This window comes from Rhinichthys klamathensis, unplaced genomic scaffold, assembly GCF_029890125.1.
Source record: "Rhinichthys klamathensis goyatoka isolate OS25496 unplaced genomic scaffold, OSU_Roscu_1.1 h1tg000323l_1, whole genome shotgun sequence".
Lineage (NCBI taxonomy): Eukaryota > Metazoa > Chordata > Actinopteri > Cypriniformes > Leuciscidae > Rhinichthys > Rhinichthys klamathensis.
Window position 1 is genome coordinate 1,552,094 of NW_026606839.1, and position 27,422 is coordinate 1,579,515.

Consider the following 27,422-nt stretch of genomic DNA (forward strand, 5'->3'; position numbering starts at 1 on the left):
ACGAGACGAGAACAGACGAGGAGACGAGAACAGACGAGGAGACGAGACGAGACGAGAACAGACGAGGAGACGAGACGATACGAGAACAGACGAGGAGACGAGAACAGACGAGGAGACGAGAACAGACGAGGAGACGAGACGAGACGAGAACAGACGAGGAGACGAGCACAGATGAGAACAGACGAGAACAGACGAGGAGACGAGACGAGAACAGATGAGAACAGATGAGAACAGACGAGGAGACGAGAACAGATGAGAACAGACGAGAACAGATGAGGAGACGATACGAGAACAGACGAGGAGACGAGAACAGACGAGGAGACGAGAACAGATGAGAACAGATGAGGAGACGATACGAGAACAGACGAGAACAGACGAGGAGACGAGAACAGATGAGAACAGATGAGAACAGATGAGGAGACGAGAACAGATGAGGAGACGATACGAGAACAGACGAGGAGACGAGAACAGACGAGGAGACGAGAACAGACGAGAACAGATGAGGAGACGATACGAGAACAGACGAGAACAGACGAGGAGACGAGACGAGACAGACGAGAACAGACGAGGAGACGATACGAGAACAGACGAGGAGACGAGAACAGACGAGGAGACGAGACGAGAGGAGACGAGACGAGAACAGATGAGAACAGATGAGAACAGACGAGGAGACGAGGAGACGAGAACAGATGAGAACAGACGAGAACAGACGAGGAGACGATACGAGAACAGACGAGGAGACGAGAACAGACGAGGAGACGATACGAGAACAGACGAGGAGACGAGAACAGACGAGGAGACGATACGAGAACAGACGAGGAGACGAGAACAGACGAGGAGACGAGAACAGACGAGGAGACGAGACGAGAGGAGACGAGAACAGACGAGGAGACTAGACGAGAACAGACGAGGAGACGAGACGAGAACAGACGAGGAGACGAGACGAGACGAGAACAGACGAGGAGAGGAGAACAGACGAGGAGATGAGAACAGATGAGGAGACGAGAGGAGACGAGACGAGAACAGACGAGGAGACGAGACGAGAGGAGACGAGAACAGACGAGAGTAATTGTGATAACTGTAAGAAGAAAAGGTTCTATATAGAATCTTAAAGGATAGTGGCATATATAGAACTGCTTCATATAAATAACCTAGAAAGGGTTCAATAAAATTTGTCAAGAATGCTAGGGTTCTATATAGAACCCCACTGAACCTTTATCTCTAAGAGTGAGTTTAACCGGGTGATTCCCCTCTAAACTAGGACACACGTTAATGCTTTATCACTGATGAAGTGTGTGTGTGTTTAACTTCAACTGTAATAAAGTGGTGTAGGATCACTATTAGAATCATAACCGCAGATATAGCTGTGAAAACGGTAATATTCACACTTCTCAAGAATGATGTTATACAGAACTAATGTAATATGGAATTCTTCTCTCAAATTTCAGACATTAAGACTTTTCTAACCATTTCTTTCTGCTATATTGCCAAAAGTATTGGGACACCCCTCCAAATCATTGAATTCAGGTGTTCCAAACACTTCCATGGCCACAGTTGTATAAAATCAAGCACCTAGGCATGCAGACGCTTCTACAAACATCTGTGAAAGAATGGGTCGCTCTCAGGAGCTCAGTGGTGTAAAGCGTCGGATGAGTCCTGACCTCAACCTGATAGAACACCTTTGGGATGAATTAGAGCGGAGACTGCGAGCCAGGCCTTCTCGTCCAACATCAGTGTCTGACCTTACAAATGCGCTTTTACAAGAATGGTCAAAAATTCCCATAAACACACTCCTAAAACCTTGTGGAAAGCCTTCCCAGAAGAGTTGAAGCTCTTATAGCTGCAAAGGGTGGGCCAACTCCATGTTAAACCCTACGGATTATGAATGGGATGTCATTAAAGTTCATGCTCATGCAACTTTTGGCAATATAATGTAGTGTACATTTACTAACTACTGAAATGAGTTCATACTATAGACTTCTATTGCTTTACATTTATATTTAAAGCTAATTATAAATGACAATATTTAGATTACATGTGCATTTTGTGCATTTTGCAGATGTTTTTTTTTTTCATACAAAATGACTTACATTTTTCAAGGTGTACATTTTATCAGTTCAAAAGTTTGGGGTAAGTAAGATGTGTGTGTTTTTTTGTGTGTGTTTTTTTAAGAAATCAATTTAATTCAAGGATGCATTAAATTGATCAAAAGTCACAGTACAGACATTTATAATGTTACAAAAGATTTCTATTTAAAATAAACACTGTTCTTTTGAACTTTCTATTCATCAAAGAATCCTGAAAATCCTGTGTCCTAAAAAATATGAAGCAACACATCTGTTTCCAACACTGATAATTAGGGATGCACCGAAAAATAAAAATTCTGCGCCGAAACCAAACCCACAAATTCAGGATGCACTTAGCCCAAAACCAAAACCGAAAATAAAGATTAAATTAATAATCAATTAATGAATCAAACTTGATTAATAATCAACACTCAAACTGCCATTGGAGAAGCACTAATTAAATGTCTATTTCGGCCCGAAACTAAAAAATAGCTGTTGAAATTCAGCAGGCGACATTTCAATGCATCCCTATATTAACAATAAATGGTTCTTGATCAAATTGCAAAATATTGCATGAAATATGGTTTCCACAAAAATATGAAGCAGTAGCACAACTGTTTTGAACATTAATAATAATGAAAAGTTTCTTGAGCAGCAAATCATCATATTAGAATGATTTCTGAAGGATCATGTGACACTGAAGACTGGAGTAACAAGAAACAAGAATAAATTACAATTTATAATATATTCACATAGAAAACAGTTATTTTAAATTACAATAATATTTCACAATATTACTGTTTTTACTGTATTTTTAATCAAATAAATGCAGCCTTGATGAGAATAATAATTTTACCAAGCCCAAACACACATTCTCAACCTCAGTGTTTTAAAACAGCCTAAATGGACTAAACGACAGTATTATAACACTGGGGCGCCATATTGATTCCTGACTAAAGATTTTCCAGTCTAGGTAAAAGCAAACAAAACCCTGGCTCCTCAATCCCCACGTCTAAGATAAATGGAAACCAGAGAGCTGTGTGTGTGTGTGTGTGTGTGTGTCTCCATGTTGTGAAGTCCTGGTGCCCTCTTGCTGAAAATAAAGATGAAGAAGTCTAATTTCAGGTTTGGATCAGAGATGTATTATTCACCACTCTGATTCTAGAATAAATCACCTCATTACAGTACTAAGCACATGTCTACCTGCGGGTACAGTGAGCCGAGCCAAAGCTAGCCTGCCCTCGAGCCGCTCGACAGAGTCTGAACTCGCACAGAAAAGTCCATCACTGTTACTCAGCACAAAAAAAAAAAAAAGTCATTAAGTTTTCAGGAACCAAAACCATCTTTTAGTATATGGTTTTGAAGGACAACTCCGGCGCAAAATGAACCTATGGTGTAATAACACATTGGTTACCGAGTCAACCGTTCTCTGGGATGTGTTTTCATGATAATCGAATGTAAAGAGTTTAATCTCCAAAAACGGTTTAGCTTATAACGCTAATATATAGGACATAGAATAAGTAAAAATAAATCGCTAGTTAAAACCACTAACAAGACTCAAAATAGCCCCACACTAACATGCTAGCATAATGAGGGTCCCTACATGCAAACCGAAGCATTGAGAACTTTGTAAGTGTACAGACAGTTTAATAAGAAGATATTTTATAAAGACAGTACACTTCGCGTATACAGGCAGGAGCCATCTTGGAAAAGAGTCTCGACCAGTCGAACCACGAACGCCGTGCTCAATTTCAATTTAAGACCTCAATTTCAGTCATATTGTGATAGCTGTCATAGATATCTGTCAATAATCTATACGACGTGTAATCATTTACCCTGTGTACATAAAGTCACAGCTATGGTAAACACAAGGTCTAATCACAAGGCCTTTACTTTAAAAAGTAAAGAGGCAACACCACAGTATTGAAACTCATATACCATGGTATTTACATGATACTATTTCCAAAGTAAAAAATACCATAGTACCGTGTCCATAGTAGTTTTTGGCTAATGCTGTAACTAACAGTAGGCTTATTCAACAACTAAATAAAAACCGCGGTTTCTTGTGCAAGAACGTACTGTGAGAAGGACCAATAAACCTATACAACCAAAATACAGATGAAAACAATCCTAAAAATCAAACATGCGAACAATGTCAGCTACTACATTTATCAAAACAGCAAAATTTAAAAGCAAAACCAAACATACTTGCCACATTCGGTAGTCGATTACCTCGTATATATGTTTATATTGTATATATTTTATGTATAGTGGTGAAGTTACTGCAGGAAGTAGGAAGCCTAATTAAAAAGTATGATTTATTTATTTTTTTGTAGAAAGCCCTTCAAGCACTATATACAGGTATACTATACATATAATAAATTAAAATGATGAAAAATTAAATGATGCATAGACACCATCTTTATGCCAAAGTGAAAAATCCGTCATGAACCTGATGTCTCTGTTCAGTTTCATCCTGAAGGCCAGAGATCCTCGGGGAGAGCAAAACTGATGAAGTACTGCATTAATTAAAGAGTCTCAATGTTTATCCACCCATATGCATGGACGTCAGTCTGTGGGGAGAGACAGACGGAGACTCTGGGGTATTATGAGATGTACTGAAAGAATCACAGATATTAGGAGGTTCTGCACGGAGGAGACAAATGATTCCAGAAGGTTAGAGCAACAAAGAGAAGGAGCGAGAGAGAAAGAGAAGACTGAGATCTGGTGATATTTGTCATGCCTGTTTCCTCAGGCTGTTCTGAGCATCAGTGGGCGGTAAGGAAAGCTTAGTGAAACCCGAGAAGACTGCAGGAGAGAGAGAGAGAGAGAGAGAGAGAGAGAGAGAGAGAGAGAGAGAGAGAGAGAGAGAGAGAGAGAGAGAGAGAGAGAGAGAGAGCCTGTGTTTCTGCTCAACGCACAATCAAACAACACAATGAATGACAACAGCACAAGAGGCATCGGGTCTAATTGAAATTCTTCTCTTGTTATTTCCTGAAAAATATTCCAGACCCCCTACGAGCACCAGAGCGGCTTCACTGCGGGATCTACAACCTGGAGTCGCATAACCAGACTCTTAATTATCACCAAACGTCTAATACACACACACACCAGCTTATTCTGGCTAAGAGCCAATCAGTTGGACGGGAACAGATCACCTGACTGACACACAAAGACAACAACCACAGTGTGTTTTGTTTTCACCTGCCGTTTAGGGGTTTATCTGAAATAGCTTACATCACACAAACAGCCCGGCGTGGAAAACACTCATTCAAGCTCTCACACAACAGCGTTGCTCTGTGACTGACTGTATAGAAAACAAAGAAGAAATAGGACTTTTTAGACTTTGTGATATACGCCTTGAGAGTTATATGCTACTTAGTGCACAAAACAAAACTCTGAGCATCTAAATTTGAAATCATAAAGCACTATCGTTCAGTAAGATTTAATGTTGAAAAAAGTCACTTATACCAACGCTGCTTTTATTTGATTAAAAAAAAAATACAGAAATGGTGTGAAATGTTATTAAAAATATCTGTTTTCTATCGTAATATATTTTAAAATGTAATTTATTCCTGGGATCAAAGCTGAAATTTCAGCATCATTACTCCAGTCTTCAGAGTCACATGATCCTTCACATCATTTTAATAAGCTGATTTGCTGCTCAAGAAACATTTCTGATTGTTATCAATGTTGAAAAGCGTTTCATATTTTTCTTTCTTTGATGAATAGAAAGTTCAAAAGAACAGCATTTATTTGAAATAGAAATCTTTGGTAACATTATAAATGTCTTTACTGTCACTTTTGATTCATTTAATGTGCCCCAAAAACTATTTGAATGATAGTGTTAACTTAATATTCAACAATATTATTGATCTGACTGTACTGACGCTGATGAATGAGAACTGGACTGAGCTGGACGATGACCATTTTTTCCAGAACTGCTTTATAGATGAAATTAACTAATTTAATAATTGATGATCTTTACAACTGAATCAACACTGAACTGAACAACAGCCTAAATGCATAATTTTCCTGTTATCACTGTAAAGCTGCTTTGAAACAATCTGTATAAAGCGCTATACAAATAAAGGTGACTTGACTTGAGTGTAACTCTTAACAAATAAAAAGTGCCAGATGAACATAAAGCATAACTGTGGGTGAGCACAAAAAAGTATTGTACCTCTGAAAATGCTTTCATGACACTTCTGCGAAACAGCATTGTATGTTGTCCAGCTCAAACTGTAGTAATAATGGTGATTCATGAGTTTATGAGCAAAACTGGAACATAAATGGTAACCAATGCGGGAACAGTTTCGCTAACATGTGACTTATTAACACATTTTTAACAGAACCAAGGAGAAAATGCAACATTGTAATGATTTAGTCCCATTTTGGAACAAGGCAAAGACATTTTTAAAATCTTCTTTAAAAAAAAACAAAAATTTATTTATAAAATGTTATATAATAAAATGTTCATAAGAAAGTGTAATCCTTGAAAAAAATTCTTAAGAATATCTCATTTATTTTCCATAAAATGACAGGCTGTGAATATGCCTATATTATCATGAGGTTTCTTTGTCTTATACAACATATTTAAACAATTTACGACTTAAAGATGAGTTAATATACAGTATATACACTCACCTAAAGGATTATTAGGAACACCATACTAATACTGTGTTTGACCCCCTTTCACCTTCAGAACTGGCTTAATTCTACGTGGCATTGATTCAACAAGGTGCTGAAAGCATTCTTTAGAAATGTTGGCCCATATTGATAGGATAGCATCTTGGAGTTGATGGAGATTTGTGGGATGCACATCCAGGGCACGAAGCTCCCGTTCCACCACATCCCAAAGATGCTCTATTGGGTTGAGATCTGGTGACTGTGGGGGCCATTTTAGTACAGTGAACTCATTGTCATGTTCAAGAAACCAATTTGAAATGATTCGAGCTTTGTGACATGGTGCATTATCCTGCTGGAAGTAGCCATCAGAGGATGGGTACATGGTGGCCATAAAGGGATGGACATGGTCAGAAACAATGCTCAGGTAGGCCGTGGCATTTAAACGATGCCCAATTGGCACTAAGGGGCCTAAAGTGTGCCAAGAAAACATCCCCCACACCATTACACCACCACCACCAGCCTGCACAGTGGTAACAAGGCATGATGGATCCATGTTCTCATTCTGTTTACGCCAAATTCTGACTCTAACATCTGAATGTCTCAACAGAAATCGAGACTCATCAGACCAGGCAACAAAATTTTTCCAGTCTTCAACTGTCCAATTTTGGTGAGCTCTTGCACATTGTAGCCTCTTTTTCCTATTTGTAGTGGAGATGAGTGGTACCTGGTGGGGTCTTCTGCTGTTGTAGCCCATCCGCCTCAAGGTTGTGCGTGTTGTGGCTTCACAAATGCTTTGCTGCATACCTCGGTTGTAACGAGTGGTTATTTCAGTCAAAGTTGCTCTTCTATCAGCTTGAATCAGTCGGCCCATTCTCCTCTGACCTCTAGCATCAACAAGGCATTTTCGCCCACAGGACTGCCACATACTGGATGTTTGTCCCTTTTCACACCCTTTGTGCGTGAAAATCCCAGTAACTGAGCAGATTGTGAAATACTCAGACCGGCCCGTCTGGCACCAACAACCATGCCACGCTCAAAATTGCTTAAATCACCTTTCTTTCCCATTCTGACATTCAGTTTGGAGTTCAGGAGATTGTCTTGACCAGGACCACACCCCTAAATGCATTGAAGCAACTGCCATGTGATTGGTTGATTAGATAATTGCATTAATGAGAAATTGAACAGGTGTTCAAAATAATCCTTTAGGTGAGTGTATATACAAATGTATCATTAAGTAGAAAACATCTCAACGGTCATGTAGCTCATCTCAGTGGTTCATGTAGGTTGTCTACAAACCGGAAGGTTGGTGGTTCAATCCCCGGTTCCACCTGACCAAGTGTCGAGGTGTCCATGACCAAGACACCTAACCCCAGCTGCTCCCGACGAGCTGGATGGCGCCTTGTATGGCTGACACCGCCGTCGGTGTATGATTGAGTGAGTGAATGGGTGAATGTGAGGCAAATGTAAAGCGCTTTGGTGGCCATTAGGTCTGTGAAAGTGCTATATAAATGCAGTCCATTTACCATGAAGAACCTTTAACATCCATGGAAACTTTCATTTCCACAAAAAAATAATTTTTAGTGGAAAAAGTTTTTTTTTTTTTTTTAAATGCTCTTCACTAAGATTTTTTTTTTTCTATTGCCTTGTCCGTGTCTCCATTGCATCGAGAAGGCAGAACAGCGTCTTTCTTCTACCTGGACCAATCTGCCCGGCTCTGTCAATCTCTTTTAGTGTCCACACCGCTTCCCAGCCTTCCAGATTTAGCACTCCGTCCGTCAACACTTTTATAGCAGCGATAAAAATAAGCAATGCTCACAAATGCACACACACACACACATACTGAGCAAAAACAGTAGCAGCACATAGCTGAGCTGAATGTGAGGTAGCGCACATCTATGAAGCAAACAGCACTGTAACACACAGTATGTGACATATACATATATGTGGCATATTTCCTCTTCGGGCACTGTTGAGTGTGTTATGCGTTTGCATGGACTGTCTGTGTCCAAAACACACCCGAGGCGAAGACTTAGACGATCAATGGAGAGAGAGAACTAGCCCACCGCTCGTTCATCACCCGCTGATCAATACTCATACGACGCTGAAGTCTGAACTTGAGGTGTCCTGAGGGACAACAGTCATTCATAAACGTCATATCACAGCACAGGTTTGCATGACTGCATACATTTTTCCTGCTTGAAAGCGGGATCTTTTGCTGTTTGATGAGTCAAGTCGTCTGCGATTGTATCTTTGTAATACATAAGCGATTCAGGTCAGGTGCACGCGCGTTTAAAGTGCGGAGTGGCAGACTGTCTGAACATAATAAATGATCACCTTAAGATACAGCTCGGCCTAAAAATGAAAATCGTGCAGTTTTTATTACCTATTCACTCTCATGCAGCTTGATTTTTCCCTGTGGAACACAAAAAATACTTTAACTTAATGTTGTTTAATTCATTTGATGAACGTTGCACTATTATTGAACAAAACTGAAGCAACACTGAACTAAATTGAGCTGATTCTGAATGATGACTCTATTGTCTTTTTTTAGAGCTGCTTTTAGTTTAATGGAGTTTGCTGCATAACTAATTAGGGGTGTAACAATATATCGTGTAAGTTACAATATATCACAATACAAAAATGTAACAATATATATCGTGGATGGATATAGTGACAATCTGTATTGTGTATGGTTCAGCCTAAATGAAAATTACTGTGCGAGTAAAAAATCAAGTTTACAGAGTTTTAATGTTAGTATTAGTATTAACATCAATATTAGTAGTAATGTATAATAATGCAATGGGGGAATATTTGTGTCCTGATAATGCCAAATGTCTTATGTTACCAGTAAAAAGTGGCCTACATTGTTTTAAATAGGCCTATATCTAGTCAGTGACAGAGTGCAAGCATATTCATCTAAAATAATTCTGTATTTTTAGCTTTAGAATCATTAATATGTTTATTCTGGTGTCACCATTATCATGTGCATTGGGTTACCAGCACCAAGTCCAAGCTTATTACCGGTAATTGAAACCCACCATGTAATAGCCTACTAATTTTAGCATTTTAATCAACTGTACGTTTTTTTGTTAACCTTTAACCACATTTGTTTTGGAGTATCGCATTCGCAATAATATTGTTTCGTCTATTCAGTCTCGTGATATGTATCGAATCGTGACATGAAGGTATCGTTACACCCCTATAACTAATGTACTTTGCAATGTTAGTACTGTTATTTTCTTGTTTATTACTGTGATGCTGCTGTATTGTACGGAAGCGTATTGCATTCACTTGAGGAAAAAAAATCTACTGTTTTTCTGAATTAACGAGTTAATTATCTTAGAATTACGAGATATTTTTTCATGAAAAAACTGTTTTTCTGAATTAACGAGTTAATATCTCAGAATTATGAGATACATTTTTCTTAAAAAAAAATTTTTTCACTCTGTTTTTATGAATTAATGAGTTACTCATAATTTTGAGATAATTAAGTCATTAATTCAGAAAAACAGAGTGAAAACTTTTTTCCATGAAAAATTATCTTGTAATTCTGAGATAATTAACTCGTTAATTCAGAAAAACAGAGTAGATTTTTTTCCTCAAGTGAATGCAATACGCTTCCGTAGTATTGTATAAAGTGCTATACAAATAAATGTAACTTGACATTGCAAGTTTTCTAAACATCCTACTCAACACCATAAAAGAATAGTTTGTCAATAGTTTGAATAGGTGCAAATGTGAACCAGAACTGACAGATGTTCAAACATTCATAAACAAAAACATGTAATGCACAGAAAGTGCATTACAGTGTCTAATTTAAATTAGACTACAGTTGAATAAAACTATGAATGACTTGTATTTACACATTAAGCTGGGGGCAAGAAAATGTCTTGTAGCATAGAAAAAATGAAACATGACCTTTAAATAATAGCCTATTATTCACATAAATATACTCTATGGCTTCTGAAAACTTATATAGCGCACTTATATAGTTTTTTTTTTTTTTGGTCCTTTTTTGTGACATGATGATGAGCAGAATAATGAATATATAGCCTACTCTTCAAAGGTTTGGGGTCAGTAAGATTTTGTTTTATAGGAAATTAATAGTTTTATTCTGTAAAATGATATTAAATTGATTGAAAGTGACAGTAAACACATTTGTAATGTTACAAAATATTTATAAAAAAAAAAGTGTTCTTTTGAACTTTCTATACATCAAAGAATATTGAAATATGGTTTCCACAAAAATATGAAGCAGCAGCACAACTGTTTTGAACATTGATGATCATCTGAAATGTTTCTTGAGCAGCAAATCATCACATTAGAATGATTTCTGGAGGATCATGTGACACTGAAGACTGGAGAAATGATGCTGAAAATTCAGTAACTTACATTTTAAAATGTATTCAAATAGAAAACACGTATTTTAAACTGTACTAATATTTCACAATATTGCTGTTTTTACTGTATTTCTGATCAAATAAATGCAGCATTGGTGATTATAAGAGACTAGTGTAGTATATTTAGCACCTTTGCAGCTCAAACAATAAACACTACAATAAAACCGCAACATTGTTAGGTGACCTGTCCCTTTAAAACTGAAAAGGCACTTCAAGGGGAGAGTTTTCCAAACTGAGAGCATCACACAGCGCAGAGAAACAGGTCACTCGTCCCTGACCCCTACAGGTCTATTCCCAACCCCCTATTTCTCTCTGTCTGTCTTTCTGCTTCCCTCCCTACCTCGTTCACATCATTTCATTACGGCACTCTCAAGGACAGAATCACAGTGCACCACACACACCTACTTCACGAGGACATTGGCAGGACACTAATCTGCTGCCTCATCAATTTTAGCTCGTCCAGAGAGACACTGTAATATTGTGTGCACATACACGCACATAAATCGTATACGCAACGAGTCTCCGTCGTCTGTCCTCCACTTGAGGATACACGTCTCAAATTACTGGCTAAACAGATCGGGAAGCAATCCCTCTTTTTCAAAGCGACCTATCAGAGTGCTCCGTTGCCTCCACCAATCTTTCTGCATGGTAACAGAGCTGGTAAACGATTGGCCGAGAAGGAACACTGAAGCCATGCCAAGGCTAATCTACTGTTACAAACACGACGCACAGAAATATGACAGCCACAACCAAAGTCAGCACTGCGGTAGGTAGTACATTAGCTGATGCTGTAGCTGCGGTCTCATCGGCTAATAGAGCCTGCAGTGAAAACAAACACACAGTCGTCAGAAAGGCAACTATCTGTCGCATTAGCAGTCATTATCCAATCAACACAAGAGCATCTGAAGAGTTGCTGACTCAAGGCAACAGTGACAAACAAACCGTAACAGCTGCACAAACATTAGCTGCGCAGGCAGATGGAACAATAGAGACTTTAATGAGTTTTAATGGATGAGGAGGAGTAACATTATGAGGTCAAGGAATAGGCCTTGGCAACTAATTGCAAAATAAGTACTAAAATGATTAAAAGTGAAGACAAAAAACCCTAAATAGAAATATTTTTTTAAACGGACAACTGCTTTTTCAAGTTGTGCATTCATGCAAGCTTTTTGGGCTAGCCTTACCCACAACCCCTTGGAGGAGAATGCTTCTGTGGCAGTTTCCCGGGGACTTTGGCAAAGCAAGGCTCGCGAGGTCAAAGCTAGCAGCGTTTTTTAACTGTATGAGTCTATAAGTTAAAGGTAGGGTAGGCAATTTGTTTTATAAACATTTTTGTTATACTGGTTGAAACTCTCTTCACATCCTGATAGCAATCAATAATAGAAGTGCTCTAAATATTAAAACATGTACATCTTCGGTGGATAACTCAGGACCAAACATTGCATTTGGTCCGATATCCTTTCTACCTATGTATTTCCATACCTCCGCGTACCTGCTCGCGCAGACTTCACAGTTCATCAGCGTGATCCATGAGGCTATGCAGAGTTGTAGACAAACAGTCACCGAGCGCCACAAACAAACATCAGCACCTTTTACAGTTCCTCCTGAACCAAAACAATGAGCTTATGCTGCGTCCACACCATGTCTTAACCGTAATCACGAGATGGCAACCCTACCCGGAGCTGTTCACGTCCTCCGACTTGGATTTATGTGTTTACATGTCAACAGCATCAACGGTAAAATGAATCTGCAGCTGTCAGGTGGTACAGGTCAGCGCTCTTTAAGTTATGTTCATTATTATTGTAATGTTATGTGGTTTGAGACATGAGGTAATTTACCGCTTTGCAGACTCTGCTGTGCGCGTTCATGTGTTTTAAAGGAGGTGTGACTTTGTAGACGCTCTGAAGGGTGGGATCTTATACTTTCAAAGCTAACTTGCTAATGCTAACCTCTACGCAATTGCCAACCCTACCTTTAAATAGTAGTGATTTTAGACAGATGTTGCCACTCACATGCAAAAGCAAACAGTACGTGACAAAGGAGTCTGTGGTATCAACATGCAATTTCATGACACTGGTGTCCCAATTCTGCCAACATACTCAAAAGGATGTATATTACCATTAAAAGCAAAGTACACAATATAGTAAGTGGAAGTATGCAAATTGAAATGCAGTAAACTATGTAACCTTTTTTGTTTGAAATGAACTAGTACATCATAAAACCATCTTCCAACCCATGTTTTTGCCTTACCCCAAATCACAATGGTACGCATATAATAATTATTTATATTATTGTTGGGACGATTTCCTGGGAAACTGCATAATGCTTTCGTCATTCCTCCATGCATGTTTACAGCATATCCGTAAATAAAGAAAAAAGAAGGTCAGGCTACTTCTATATGCAGTTGAAGTAGCTTGAAGCCGCAGCTGAACATCGAACCCGAAAAGAGTTTTGCAAGCAAAAAGGGAAAGAGACAATATCCATAATAAAACATGAATCAACATAGCATCACTTTTGCTGTGCATTGACACAAAACAATGTTTAGTTCTCTAAACTAGTAACTGCTTTGGTCTATTTGCCTATAAATAGCCTTGCCAAGTTATAGTTTCCATCTGATATGAATAGCAATCGTAACGTCTAATGTCGGCATTGCAAAATTTTTGTAGCGTTATTTAAAAACAACATGCATATAAGTTTTATGCTTAAACCACAAGAAGGCTAAAAGTCACATGGTGTAGCTTTATAGTCAATTGTTTCTACTTCATTATTTAGCACCTCATGCACAGTTGCTTTACCTTTTCCTGGTACTGGCGTCGTGAGGAGTCCAGTGATTGGATGAGGGCCGTGGCGTGTCCGATGAAGACGGCATAGCAGGTGGCACCAACAATCATGCTGAGCATCGTCAGCCAGATATCAGAGAGACTCTCCGGAGCTTGACGACCATAACCAATACACAACATGTGACTCATGGCTTTAAACACAGCAAACGAGTACAGCTCACTCCACGTGTCATTCTGCAGAGAGAGAAAGACAAACACAGAACATAAACCGTACGAAACTGCAGCTCACATCACCTATGCCAATCTGAAAGCACTATAACAGTAAAAAGCATCAAGACTTTTGCACTATAATACACTTTCACTCTATGGAAAACAGCAGCATCAACATTTTGCTTAATACCTATATGTTCACCAAACAGTGTGGCAAAGTTACTTATAGTTAGTAGAATGTCTAAAGTGGACTATAATAAAGTGTAATCCACAAGGCTGTATAAATAATGACAGAATTGTCATGCTTGGCTTCAAGCGTGGCTCAAATAATATTATTTACAGGCCTGGTTTTACAGAGAGGGTTTAAATTAAGCCAGGATTAGGCCTTAGTTCAATTAGGACATTTAAGTAGCTTTTTTAAACATGCTTTAGAAAAAACATTACTTGTGTGCATCTTGAGACAAAAAAATGGCACTGATATATTTTAAACTTTGTCACTGCAAGTTGCTTTCAGTTAAGACAGCTCAAACATGCATTTTAGTCTGGGACTAGCTTAAACCTTAGGGTTAAGTCTGTGAAACCGGGGGATAATGTGTTCTTTTCCACATTTGATGGATGCAAACCAAATTGAAAACAAATCTGGATTTAGTGGAAAAACAGTTTCATATTTGAACATGTCAGATGGGGAACATAACAATAGTAAAACACTGTGAATCTTTAAAATAGTGGAATGGTACAATGCTGTCACATGACCACACTATGTTGCATGATTAAGCGAGTGCCATCCATTTATCCACCATCCACAGAGCTGTTCATTCAGCTCCAGCTTGTTATGACTGCACCAGACAGCCAGCTGTTCAACATCTTGCCTATATGCAGACTCATAACCATTGTGTAGGATTCTGATGATGAGTGTAGTGTCATCCGCAAACTTCAGGAGCTTGACAGAAGGGTTTTTGGCGGTGCAGTCGTTCTTAGAGCAGTGGGAGAGCACACATCCCTGGGGGACGCCAGTGCTGATTTTGTAGGTGTTAGATGTGAAGTTGCCCATTCTCACTAGCTGTTCCCTATCTGTCAGAAAGCAGGTGATCCATTGACCGGTAGAGCTAGGAACAGAGAGCTGGGTTTTTTTAGACTGCAGGAGTCATGTGATGGTGGTATTGAAAGTCAAACTGGATTCCACATATAGGATCCTCACATAAGTCCCTGGTTTGTCCAGATGTTCCAGGATAAAATGCAGTCCCATGTTGACTGCATCATCCACTGACCTGTTTGCTCGATAAGAAAACTGTAGGGGGTGCCTGTGATGTCCCTCAGGTAAGCCAATACCAGTCTCTCAAATGACTTCATAACCACAGATGTTAGAGCAACAGTTCTGTAGTCATTAAGTACTTCTTTCTTGGGATGGGGATGATGGTAGAGCATTTGAAGCAGGAAGGGACTTCGCACAACTCCAGGGATTTGTTATTGATCTGTGAAAAGATGAGGGCCAGCTGGACAGCACAGGTTTTTAGACAGGCTGCTGAAACACCGTCTGGGCCTGGTGCTTTCCTTGTCTTTTGTTTCCTGAAGATCCGACACACATCCTATTCACAGACCCGATGTGCATGGGGGGGGGGGGGGGGGGGGTTACTGGAGGTGTTGATGGTTGTGCAGAGAGACTATAAGATTGGGTGTGGGGTGTGAGACTGTGATTTTCAAATCTGCAGTAAAACTAATTCAGGTCATCAGCCAGTTGTTGATTCGTTGTTTTTCAGCTTTTCATATCTCAATCCAATTGAAGATATCTGGGATGTGCTGGACCAACAAGTTTGATCCACTGCGGCTCCACCTTGTGTAACTCCTCCACCCGGGTCCCACTCGACCCGCTCCGAGCGGGCCTCGAACCCGGGTCTCCGGCATGAGAGTCAGGCGCTCTAACAAGGAGGCTAAAGACTGCAGCCTCTAGCGCTAGAGAGCCTTTTGAGATCAGAGGAGTGAGGTTTACTCGCACAGCAACAACTAGCTGGCCTCCGTTACACTTGCAACATACAGGACTTGAAGGATCTTCTACAAACATCTTGGTGCCAGATACCACAGGACACCTTCAGGGGGCTTGTAGGGTCCATGGCTCGGCGGGTCGTTGCTGTTTTGGCAAACATTAGGACCAACAGTATATTAGGCAGGTGGTCATAATGTTTTGGCTCAGTGGTGTATGTTTCATATTCTGAATGCAATTCATATTATAACCAAAATGTCTACAGTGCCACTTTCTAAACTCTTATAAATAAAGCATTTAGCTGCAGAGCGGATGCCTGTCAGACGTCTCGGGATGAGAGATCAGTGTGTGGTGGGGCTCTGCCAGCAGTCTCAAACAAGAAGCCATTAAATGTGCCCTTTTTAAAAATGTGTCTGCTGCCTGACTTGTGCTGACATCCGGCTAATTCCCAAGGCAAGATTAATTACGGTTGCTGTCCTCTGAAAACTGAAAACCACCCTATCATGACTCTATAAGACCCCAGATTACAAATTGAAATGGTTACTCTATGTGTCAAGAGTCTAATAAATAATATTATATTATATATATGTATTATATATTATTATAATATATTTAGATGTTTAGTTAGAACATTTTGGCCGAATAGCATACTATTTGTAAGCATGTGGACAGTATGCAAATGTGCATATTTTGCAGTATGCATGGAAAACTACATTTGTCAAAATGTACAGTGTCCAAGTGTAAATTAAAAAAAAGGCCTAGATTTTCAATATAGCCTCAAGGTGCACGCCAATTCAAGTCCCACTTAAACACTATTCTATGCCATTTTGTGGTATAAATAGAGTGAGTAGTGTGTACACACTAGAAACACCACAAATAAAAAGTGTACTTCAAATGATGATATTTAATTAACCGAAAAATGAAGTGCGGCATGTTGGACACTTCATGCACTCAACTATTGCAGCTTTTCTTACGTAGCCAAAGGGGAGGGGCTATCAAACTCCAATGCTGAATGACAAAATAACCTTCATACACTAGATAGTTTAGTACACACACAGTGCATAGTATAAGCGCATAGTAAGTACATAGTATACGATAAGCAGTATACTAGTATCCCATTAAAAACACAGCCTGAGTATTTTTCTCCCCCCAAGACTATAAGGTGGCATTCAGAGTAGAAGGGAAGAAGAAAAGGACTGTGAAATGAAAAATGGGAAATGAGGAAAGAGTGAGCAGGTCACTGTAAGAACAGTGGAGTGAACAGGCATGAATTATACACGAGTCTAGAACACTTTGCCTCGACAACAGAAGAAGTAGAGAGTCTATACTGAAACTCTGGACACAAACACACACACACACACACACACACACACACACTAAGAGACATTGCGTTTGCAGAGACAAGGGAATAGAGTGGATAGAGGGGGACACATTCTACAGCAGTCTATAATATCAAGTATATACTAACATAAACCTGCAACAAAGTTGACTATGTTGGGATAGGAATACTTGCATGCTGTTCAGTGCATACTGCATATTGTTTTTTTTAAATGAGTATGTGAAACATATGTAATATGTAACAATAAATCTTTCAAAAAGTAGAATGCTTCAATGTTGCCTCAATTTAGCGAGTGGCGTACATTTATCATCTGGGAAATTAAAGGGTTAGTTAACCCAAAAATGAAAATGAAAATTCATTATAATTATAATTTCATAAATTACTCTCCCTCATGTTGATCCAACCCCGTAAGACTTTCGTTCATCTTCGGAACACAAATTAAGATATTTTTGATTAAATCTGAGAGCTGGATCACTCCTCCAGAGGCTTCTTAAAGGGATAGTTCGGCCAAAAATGATATTTAACACATGCATTACTCACCCTCAAGCCGTTCGAGATGCATATGTCAATCTTGTTTCAGACGAACACATTTTCAGTTATTTTAGAAAATGTCTTAGACCCTTCAGTGGATATAATGTGAAGCAATGGGGTCCACCTCCTTCAAGTCCCAAAATGTGCATACATCCTTCACAAAAGTAATCCATCCGGCTCCAGGGGGATAAACGAAGGCCTTCTGAGGGTAATCCGTGCGGTTTTGTCGTAAAAATATACATATTTAAAACTTTATAAATGAAAATATCTGACTTCCGGCCACGATCGACGCGCGTTCACGGGTGATGGAAGTCGGCGTACGAGGTAGGACGTAGCGTAGGAACCGTCGTGACGTAGACGTTGTTTTGCTCTGCTCTCTGGCTGCGCAGGCGCGTTCGTTCTACGTCACGACGGTTCCTACGCTACGTCCTACCTCGTACGCCGACTTCCATCACCCGTGAACGCGCGTCGATCGTTGCCGGAAGTCAGATATTTTCATTTATAAAGTTTTAAATATGTATATTTTTACGACAAAACCGCACGGATTACCCTCAGAAGGCCTTCGTTTATCCCCCTGGAGCCGGATGGATTACTTTTGTGAAGGATGTATGCACATTTTGGGACTTGAAGGAGGTGGACCCCATTGCTTCACATTATATCCACTGAAGGGTCTAAGACATTTTCTAAAATAACTGAAAATGTGTTCGTCTGAAACAAGATTGACATATGCATCTCGAACGGCTTGAGGGTGAGTAATGCATGTGTTAAACATCATTTTTGGCCGAACTATCCCTTTAAGGTATTGAAACTGGCCAGCCCAAAAGTTATGAAAGACATTGTTAAAATAAACTGAGTGACTACAGTGGCTCAACCTTAAGTTTATCAAGCGACGAGAATACTTTTTGTGCGCAAAAAACAAACAAAAATAACGACTTTATTCAACTATTCATTTCCTTCTCTGTGGGCCTCGAGATTTCACGTAGTGTAACAGAGCAGCGCTTCTGTGTTGTACGTCACACACATCACACACATGACCAGCGTCGGCCAATAGTGAGCCTACGTGTGACGTGCAACACAGAAGCGCTGCGCAGTTTCACTACGTGAAATCTCGAGGCCCACAGAGAAGGAAATGAATAGTTGAATAAAGTCGTTATTTTTGTTTGTTTTTTGCGCACAAAAAATATTCTCATCGCTTGATAAACTTAAGATTGAGCCACTGTAGTCACTCAGACTATTTTAACGATGTCTTTAATAACTTTTGGGCCGGCCAGTGTCGATCCCTTAAGAAGCCTATGGAGGAGTGATCCAGCTCTCAGATTTAATCAAAAATATCTTAATTTGTGTTCTGAAGATGAACGAAAGTCTTACGGGGTTGGAACGACATGAGGGAGAGTAATTACTGACAGAGTTTTCATTTTTGGGTGAACTAACCCTTTAATATAGTCATTTTGCATTTTAAATAAAATTGTGTAAGAAAATGCCATAACATTTGGCAGTCAGATCATATAACTAACGAGTCAAGAAAGAGATATCAAAAATCATGCTTGATATAATTTCTGGTTCACTTGTCACATTCAAAATATATTGTTATATAGATTACTCATACCGTGATATGAGATTTTGGTTCAGCCAACAGCAAAAATACTACATATATTTGCATTCATGCATTTGGCAGATGTTTTTCTCAAAAATGACCTACAGAGCATATGTAACTTTATTTCCAGTAATATGATAAGCAATATCTTTTGCAAGGAATTCCCATCTGTAACTAGACTAAAATAGTATATAGTATAAGTCTATGACAGAAAGGAAGAGAAATTGTAAGCCACAAAGGATCTGAGACACTTTCTTGACATCGCTCTCCCATTCATTGGCTCATGCCCTGCTCTGCAGTGATAGGGCAAGTGGCAGTATGGGAAGTCACTCATTAACCGTACAGACACGCGTGCCCTGTGGCTGATAAGCTCTGCGAATATCCGACTCTTGGATTGAGCCTGTAATACCGGTAGTGCAATCGTGCTGCCAGCCTGCTCTGACTCTATTTACAATAGCTTATCTAAACGTACAGCAGTCCTCGCTTGCTCTACTGCGACGACACGCGCTGCTGCCCAGGCCCTGAGACACCAGATGCTGTGTAATATATGTTTTTAATCTCAGCCAAGACAATCCAACATCTCCTCACCCATCCATTCATCTCTGCGTCTGACCGAGTATGAGATGTTTTTCATCTCAGACATGAATGCAGCAGTCAGGCAGAAAAGCTTCCCCATGGTACTAAACATCAATCTGCTCTTCAGGAGGAATACATTCAGATGCGGAGTAAATTACGGAGGAAAGCAGGATTACATTTCTGATTGGTTCTGTATGACACCAAGAGGTTATTTATCCCCTATTGACTTCTGGCCTGTAGAGAGATACAGCGGTTGTGCATTATAGTGCTGCAAGGATGATGTATTATTGTAGGCCAAACCCTGAAAATGAGCATTTTAGCACTTTTGGTTCCAGCGGCCTTAACTTTTAATGGGTTAAATGCCTGTGGTGAATACAAGCTCAAGATATTTTCACATTTTACCCGACAACATAAAACACATCGGTAATTCCGTCTTGTAATTTGTTTAAAGGGGTCATATAATGGAACATGCACTTTTACAAGTTGATTGTACTGAAATGTGTGTTGGCAGTGCCTGTACACAACCATCATATAATGATAAAAATCATCCATCAAGTGTTTTTGTTTTAATCTCCTTATATGTTTTCCCCTGCCGCAAATTGAGCCGTTCGATTTTGTGACGTCACACGCTCGGAAGCCCCTCCCACGATTGTTGATTGACAGCAGCGTTTCAACACATCCTCACCCTGAGCGAGCGTCATCATATCATAGTCCGCCATTGTTGATACGCTGGAGCAGAATGGCGTCTAAGCGATTGTGGTGTTCTGTTCTTGGGTGTAATAACGAACACAGTCATTTTAATGTTCCTAAATCCGAACCGCTGAAGACGCAGTGGCTGAGTTTTGTTTTCGAAGGGAATATTCCCTACGATCAACGTCAATGCTCTCATGTTTGCGCGAATCTTTTCTCACCAGACTGCTTTATAAACGAGGGTCAGTATAAAGCTGGTTTTGATAAGAAGCTGCTCCTGAAAAAAGAATCGGTGGCAACTATTCATGTCCCTGCTGCACCTCTAGAACAACTGAAGTGAGTGTAACGTTTAGTTAACCTTTATATTAATCTTTGCAAATCGCGAAAAAAAGTTGTTCATGACCATTAACTGTAACATCAATCTGTCAACGAACTAACCTATACACACAGCGTTCGTATCTCACTTCTCTACCCTGCCAGTGCATACAAAAATAGATCAAAGTGACATTATGTTAACCAACCATTCAGAAACATCCTATTCGAGCCTTAATTGTCGAACTTCTTTGCGGCCGTCATCTTGTTCCGGGTGCGACTCCGGTTCAAACTGATACGGTTGCATAGATGTGTCCTCAGAGACTCCCGCTGCCATTCTTTCTCCAAAATATACCCTCAACTGTTGTCAAGGCAACACTCCACGTTAGAGGTCTTCACGGGTCCACTTGGATCCGAAAACCGAGGTCCGACCCGAGACCCGAGCGGGTTCGGGTCCAAAACTCCGACGAGTGTCTCGGACACGGGTCGGGTTCGGTATTAGTGGCCTCGGGTCTCGGGTAATTTAAAATAAATATGCCTTTTCCAAATGGACCCGAGAAGACCCGAATTCTTTTAAACTATGTTGGGCATTTAAAATTGCAGTATTTAAAACAACTCTATGACACCGTTCTCTCACTTTTTCTAAGTGAGAGAGCGAATCCGCGCTTCTACGTGCAAATGGGCTGGCTATAAGCATAAGCACGGTTGCCTCCGCATTTATTTACTCAGTTGCTCGCTCCACATAAACCAACCCCTCCTTTTGCCAAGAAGAACTAGTGCGCCGTCATGTGGATGGATGTTTGACTAAATGCAAGTATTTGAATTGTCGTTTAGCCAAGCCTGTCAGTGTCAATCAATTTGAAAAATACGCGACACTGTCAGAAAAGCATGGAGGCGATAACAGAAATATGTCAGGGAAAACGAATGGTGGTTCTAATCATCGTATGGTCCGGTAAATAACATTATGCCAAATTTTATAGGACGTAATGGGTTACAGTGATGTGTGATTGACATTTTAGCACTTCAGCGCGCTTACACTTGCTATGTTAAGTGCATTTTTGAGAAACGCAGGGCTGCTGTCCACAATGTAAATGCCGTTAACGTTCGGGTCCAGTCGGGTTCTAAAGGAAATGGCGTCAGGTCGGGTCGGACTCGGGTCTAATTTTATCGGGTCTGTCTCGGGTCGGGTTTTTCTTTAAAAAAAAATAATTTATGCACGTCGGGTTCGGGTAAGTAGTGATTCGGGTCGGGTACAGTTTTTAGGACCCGAGAAGACCTCTACTCCACGTGCGTTGGTTCAAAACGCCTCACAGAACAGAGGGGCGGAGTCAACAAAGCTCATTATCATTTAAAGATACATGCACTGAAACAGCGTGCTGAAAACAGAGCTGTTTTTGACCAGGTAAAATTAGTGTTTTCTTACAATACTAATGAGAATTTTTAATAAAAGTATATTACAAACTTTTCATTTAGACCCTAAAGATTCATATTAACTTGTACAAAAATGGCATTGTATGACCCCTTTAAAGCTTATACTTGTCTTGTAATGCCTGCTACAGATTTCGGCAATCCTATAAGATCATTAGAAATCACACTGTACGACACTGATCTAATAAACTTGGATGTAGACTGTGTCTGATGATGAGATCTATTCAATTGTAGGCTACGACGCAAGATAGTATAGAAGAATAAAATATCATCAGCATGAGCCAGTGGTAATCAAATAGAGCAAGATGAATCACACTTGTGGTTTTTAATGTGAGCTGAAAAAGAGGAGGAAGAAGCAAAAGAGGAGAATATGGATGTGGTCATGGCTAGGGAAAAGAGGCAAAGAAGTTTTATGTTTTAGCACCATGTCACGTTGATCAATACGCCATTTCATGTTGCATTTTAATTGGCTCATCAGTATCTGTAGGTCGTAGCAGCAGTGATGGGAATAACGGCGTTATAAATAAACGGCGTTACTAACGGCGTTATCTTTTTCAGTAACGAGTAATCAAACGAATTACTGTTTCCCCCGTTACAACGCAGTTACCGTTACTGACAAAAAAAATGTGGCGTTACTATAATTGAACTCACTGAAGCGGCTTTCATCCGAGTAGGCTCTCTCTCCGCCATAGGACCTGCAAAGTTTTTTTCTCTGGTGTGTGTGTGTGTGTGTTTATGAGGCGCCGGAGTGGACAAAAGCGAAGCGATTGGCGCGAGCGCGCTCAATGCGCGAGAGAGACCGAATGTGTCCGAGAGCGCGCTCAACAGTTGCGCAAGAGAGACCGAGGGTGTCCGACTCCGAGCATTATATAGTTTGTTTATAAATAAATGACACATATCTGCAACGTTAATTAATTTACAGGGTTATACAAGTAAAATCTAAAAAATTACCGTCAGGTAACGTTCTGTTTAGGTTATAAAATAAACCCGAAAATAACCTGCAGGGAACATTCACAGAAAACATATTTGTTTGACCGGTTGTAAACACGTGCGGCAAACATGTCTAGAATTTGGCTTAAATAATCTCTGATGATGACGTTCGCTATTATAAAAATAAACCCCCAAAATATTATATTTTAGTATTATATATATTTTTTTTTTGGTAAATTGTTCAGTATTATATTAAGAGAGCACTTGTTAAACTGTTTACTTTTGTTAGGAAGAAAATACTCAGGCTACAGTATGTCTACTAGTTGTGAAGTTGTGTAACAGTTTTATCATTTTAATATGCACAAAGAGTATGCATATTTTTTATTATTATTTATTCATTTTTGGTACATTTCTTAAGAAGCATAATTTATTTTTAAACTTATTTGTTGGCCAGTTGGGGTCTGTGCGATATTAAGTAAACCATCTATAATGTTTTATTGTTCTACTATAGTAATGCTAATATTTAGAATAATATATTGAATTTAATAGGCGTCTCTCACATTGTCCCACAGCAACATTAAAATAGTATAAATTATTATTATAAAACATTGAACACTAATCTACACTATTAAGTCTCCATTTCATTAATTTAACATATTTAATACTGGGGGCATCCAAATTATTTGACATAGGCCTATTTTATTTTTATTTATTTTTTAAGTAACGCAATAGTTACTTTCTTTGGTAATTAGTTACTTTTATAATGATGTAACTCAGTTACTAACTCAGTTACTATTTGTGAGAAGTAACTAGTAACTATAACTAATTACTTTTTTTAAGTAACATGCTCAACACTGCGTAGCAGCAAACACACTGTGAGATGATCATGATGCCAGATTCTGACACTGTCAGTAAATGATCACAGGCTGTCTTTGGTCGCAAGTCCGTGACAATGGCCGTCTTTGAGCCTCTCTTACTGTACGACATAGGAACGGCGTTTAGGAGACGCGACCAGAGAAATCTCCACGATTGGTCATCTTTCGTCTGCAACAGCCAAAAATCGTACAATGTGTGCCGGGCGTTAAAGGGGGTTGCTAACAAGTGTCTCAATGAAGAGGTTGTCAGGGACATTAAACATTATCAGCTGAACAGGTTAACTCATCTACTCATCTTTATAATCGCACTCATGCAAACTATTATAACTCAAACTTTCAGGGAATTATATATTTTTTTTACATAAAGACAGAGTTTTTGGAAGCTTAATGGTGGTCATGTGACTATGGTATAGTTCGTTTAGCTTTTTACCTGGTGATTGTAAGTTGTTCATTTGTGCAGATTATCAAAAGCCAATAGAAAAGCCTACTGGGTTGTTTTAAGGGGAACCAGGGCGATGCTAACTTACAGGATGGCCTACAAAAATCCATCATCACTGCAACTATCTATTGCAATGAGGATAATGTTATTTTTCAGTGCTGGCTCTTTCGTCTTTCTTTTCATTGGGGTATCAACTTTATCTCAGATTTTTCTCTTAAAATTCCTGATGAGAAATAAAACAAGTACAGAAATATAAAATAAACATGAATTGCAGCTCAGATCATTTGATGAGAAATGTTTGTGTTCATTTAGAGATTTTTGACTTTCGGCCGAGACAAATTCTGTGCACAGTAAAAGACATTGTTGAGAATTGATTCTGAAACTCAAGAGAGAAGCAGAAGGCTTCCGCATAAATATCCATTTCCTCCATTTAATCCCCACAAAATGAGATATTAATGAAATTACATTTTTGTTCATTCCCTTTAACAGGCACACAGGCATAAAATGTATGAATGTGCAAACTTACTATTATCAAAATAAAAACTCAACTTACCATTATTTAAAGTCAGCAATTAGGTCAGAACCTACTACTGTAATATGACGCACGTCAGATTTAAAATATTTTTTTATGATAAATATCCATTTTTAAATCCATCTGGAATTTATTGGATTGAGAAAAGTCCCCATATGATGTGGCTGAATGGTAAGGGATGAAAATAAAAGTTGAAAATAAAGTTGTTGTCTACTGAACAGGAATAATCTGCAGTGATGAACTGCTTACGATATGACCAGGAAAAGTAAAAGTAAATGGGAAGAATTCTGACTTTCGTGTTGACTAAAATTATGTAGCAAATAAAACAATGTTCTACACATTAAGTCAAAATAAACACATTTTGGAGTAAGGAGCAGTCAGCCTTGATTAAAACGGATTCTGGGAAGCAACCCATAATGTGAGCGCTTTATTCCTCCAGGTCCATGTTAACGGCGGTGTTTTCCCAGGAGCGATGAATGCGTGTGGTGAGAGGACTGAGAGCATCTCTCTGTCCCTGGAGGGGTTTTCTCAGAGGGACAGAAATAGCATACCGTGTTTAATCCACTTACACATGTGATTCTACACACACACACACACACATGTTGGGTTTTCATGCTTTATGGGAACTTTATATGATTTTATATATGTTAAGCCTACCCTTAAACTCACCCATCACAGAAAACTTCCTGTATTTTTACATTTTCAAAAAAATCACTTATAATTTATAAGCTGTTTTCCTCATGGGGACCAAAAAATGTCCCCCAAGGACAATAATTTCAGATATTGCCATCTCTGTAAGGACATTTTGTCCTCAACACACACACATGCACAAGCACACACACACATGCACAAGCACACACACGCACGCGCGTGCACGTGCACACACACACACACACACACACACGTACAGCATCTAAACCCCAGTCACAATACAGGAAAACTGATCACATTTAATAAGCTCTCATTACAGCTGAGACGCATATATATATATATATATATATATATATATATATATATAATATGCGTCTCAGCTGTAATGAGAGCTTATTAAATGTGATCAGTTTTCCTGTAAAAAAAAATCTTAAAAGGAAAGATTTTCCTTTTTAAAGATTCTAAAAAGGAAAATCTTACTGACTCCAAACACATAGTATATTATACTATGTGTTTGGAGTCAGTAAGATTTTCCTTTATTAGGAAATTAAAACCTTTATTCAGCAAAAATGTATTCAATTGATCAAAAGTGACAAAGACAATATTTATAACTTCAAAGGATCATACAAAATAATTGACACAGTTTCCACAAAAATATGAAGCAGCACAACTGTTTTCAACATTGATAATAATCATAAATGTTTCTTGAGCAGCAAATCATCATATTAGAGTGATTTCTGAAGGATCATGTGACACTGAAGACTGGAGTAATGATGCTGAAAACTCAGCTTTGCCTCAAAAGAATAAATAGCACCTTACAATATATTAAAATAGAAAAAAAAAATTACGGTGAAATAATATATCACAATATTTCTGATTTTAACAACAAATAAAACAAATATTTCCCGGTTTAATTGAAAAAATATATAAAAAAAATAGACAGAAACCACAAATTTCTTGGTCAGTGGTGTAAGCATGTCCATTTGTAACGATGGACATGTGAACTCCTGGGAATCAAAAGATCAAATTTTCTTGCTTCTCTTCTGCATATCGTTTATATATCAGAAATAAAATCCACACACATTTTCACTAGTGGACTCCACTGTGTCCACTGATGTCTGCATGCCCTTGACTTCCTGCAATCCTAATAGATTCATGTTAGCACTGAGCAACACACACACACACACATAAGTAGGCCTATTTGTATACAGAAAATTCACAGCATGTGCAACTCAGATGCCTCAGCATGCTTTGATTTATTACCGTTACCATAAACCTCACAAAAAAGCACAGATTATAATAATTCAATGGTTTTTTTCATACAGTGATCTCAATTCCTGCCATTTGCTAAATGTAACTGCAAAACTTCACATCTTACAACTTTCATATAAACTGTATTTAGAATTTTAGGAACTCTAATTAGGAATTTTGAGGAATTCTATTCAGTCTATACAAGTAAAGC

The 27,422-nt window shown here is 39.0% G+C and overlaps 2 protein-coding genes across 2 annotated transcripts in view; both read right to left on the reverse strand.

The window, feature by feature from the left end:
* Positions 1-27,422, reverse strand: part of hsd11b1lb (hydroxysteroid (11-beta) dehydrogenase 1-like b) — a 173,576-nt gene that overhangs the window by 120,524 nt on the left and 25,630 nt on the right. The window lies entirely within an intron of this gene.
* Positions 1-27,422, reverse strand: part of LOC130105580 (potassium/sodium hyperpolarization-activated cyclic nucleotide-gated channel 2-like) — an 81,580-nt gene that overhangs the window by 17,828 nt on the left and 36,330 nt on the right. Inside the window, exon 4 of the mRNA XM_056271635.1 lies at positions 13,891-14,109. Coding sequence (XP_056127610.1) covers positions 13,891-14,109 — 219 coding nt within the window. The remainder of the gene's footprint in view (positions 1-13,890; positions 14,110-27,422) is intronic.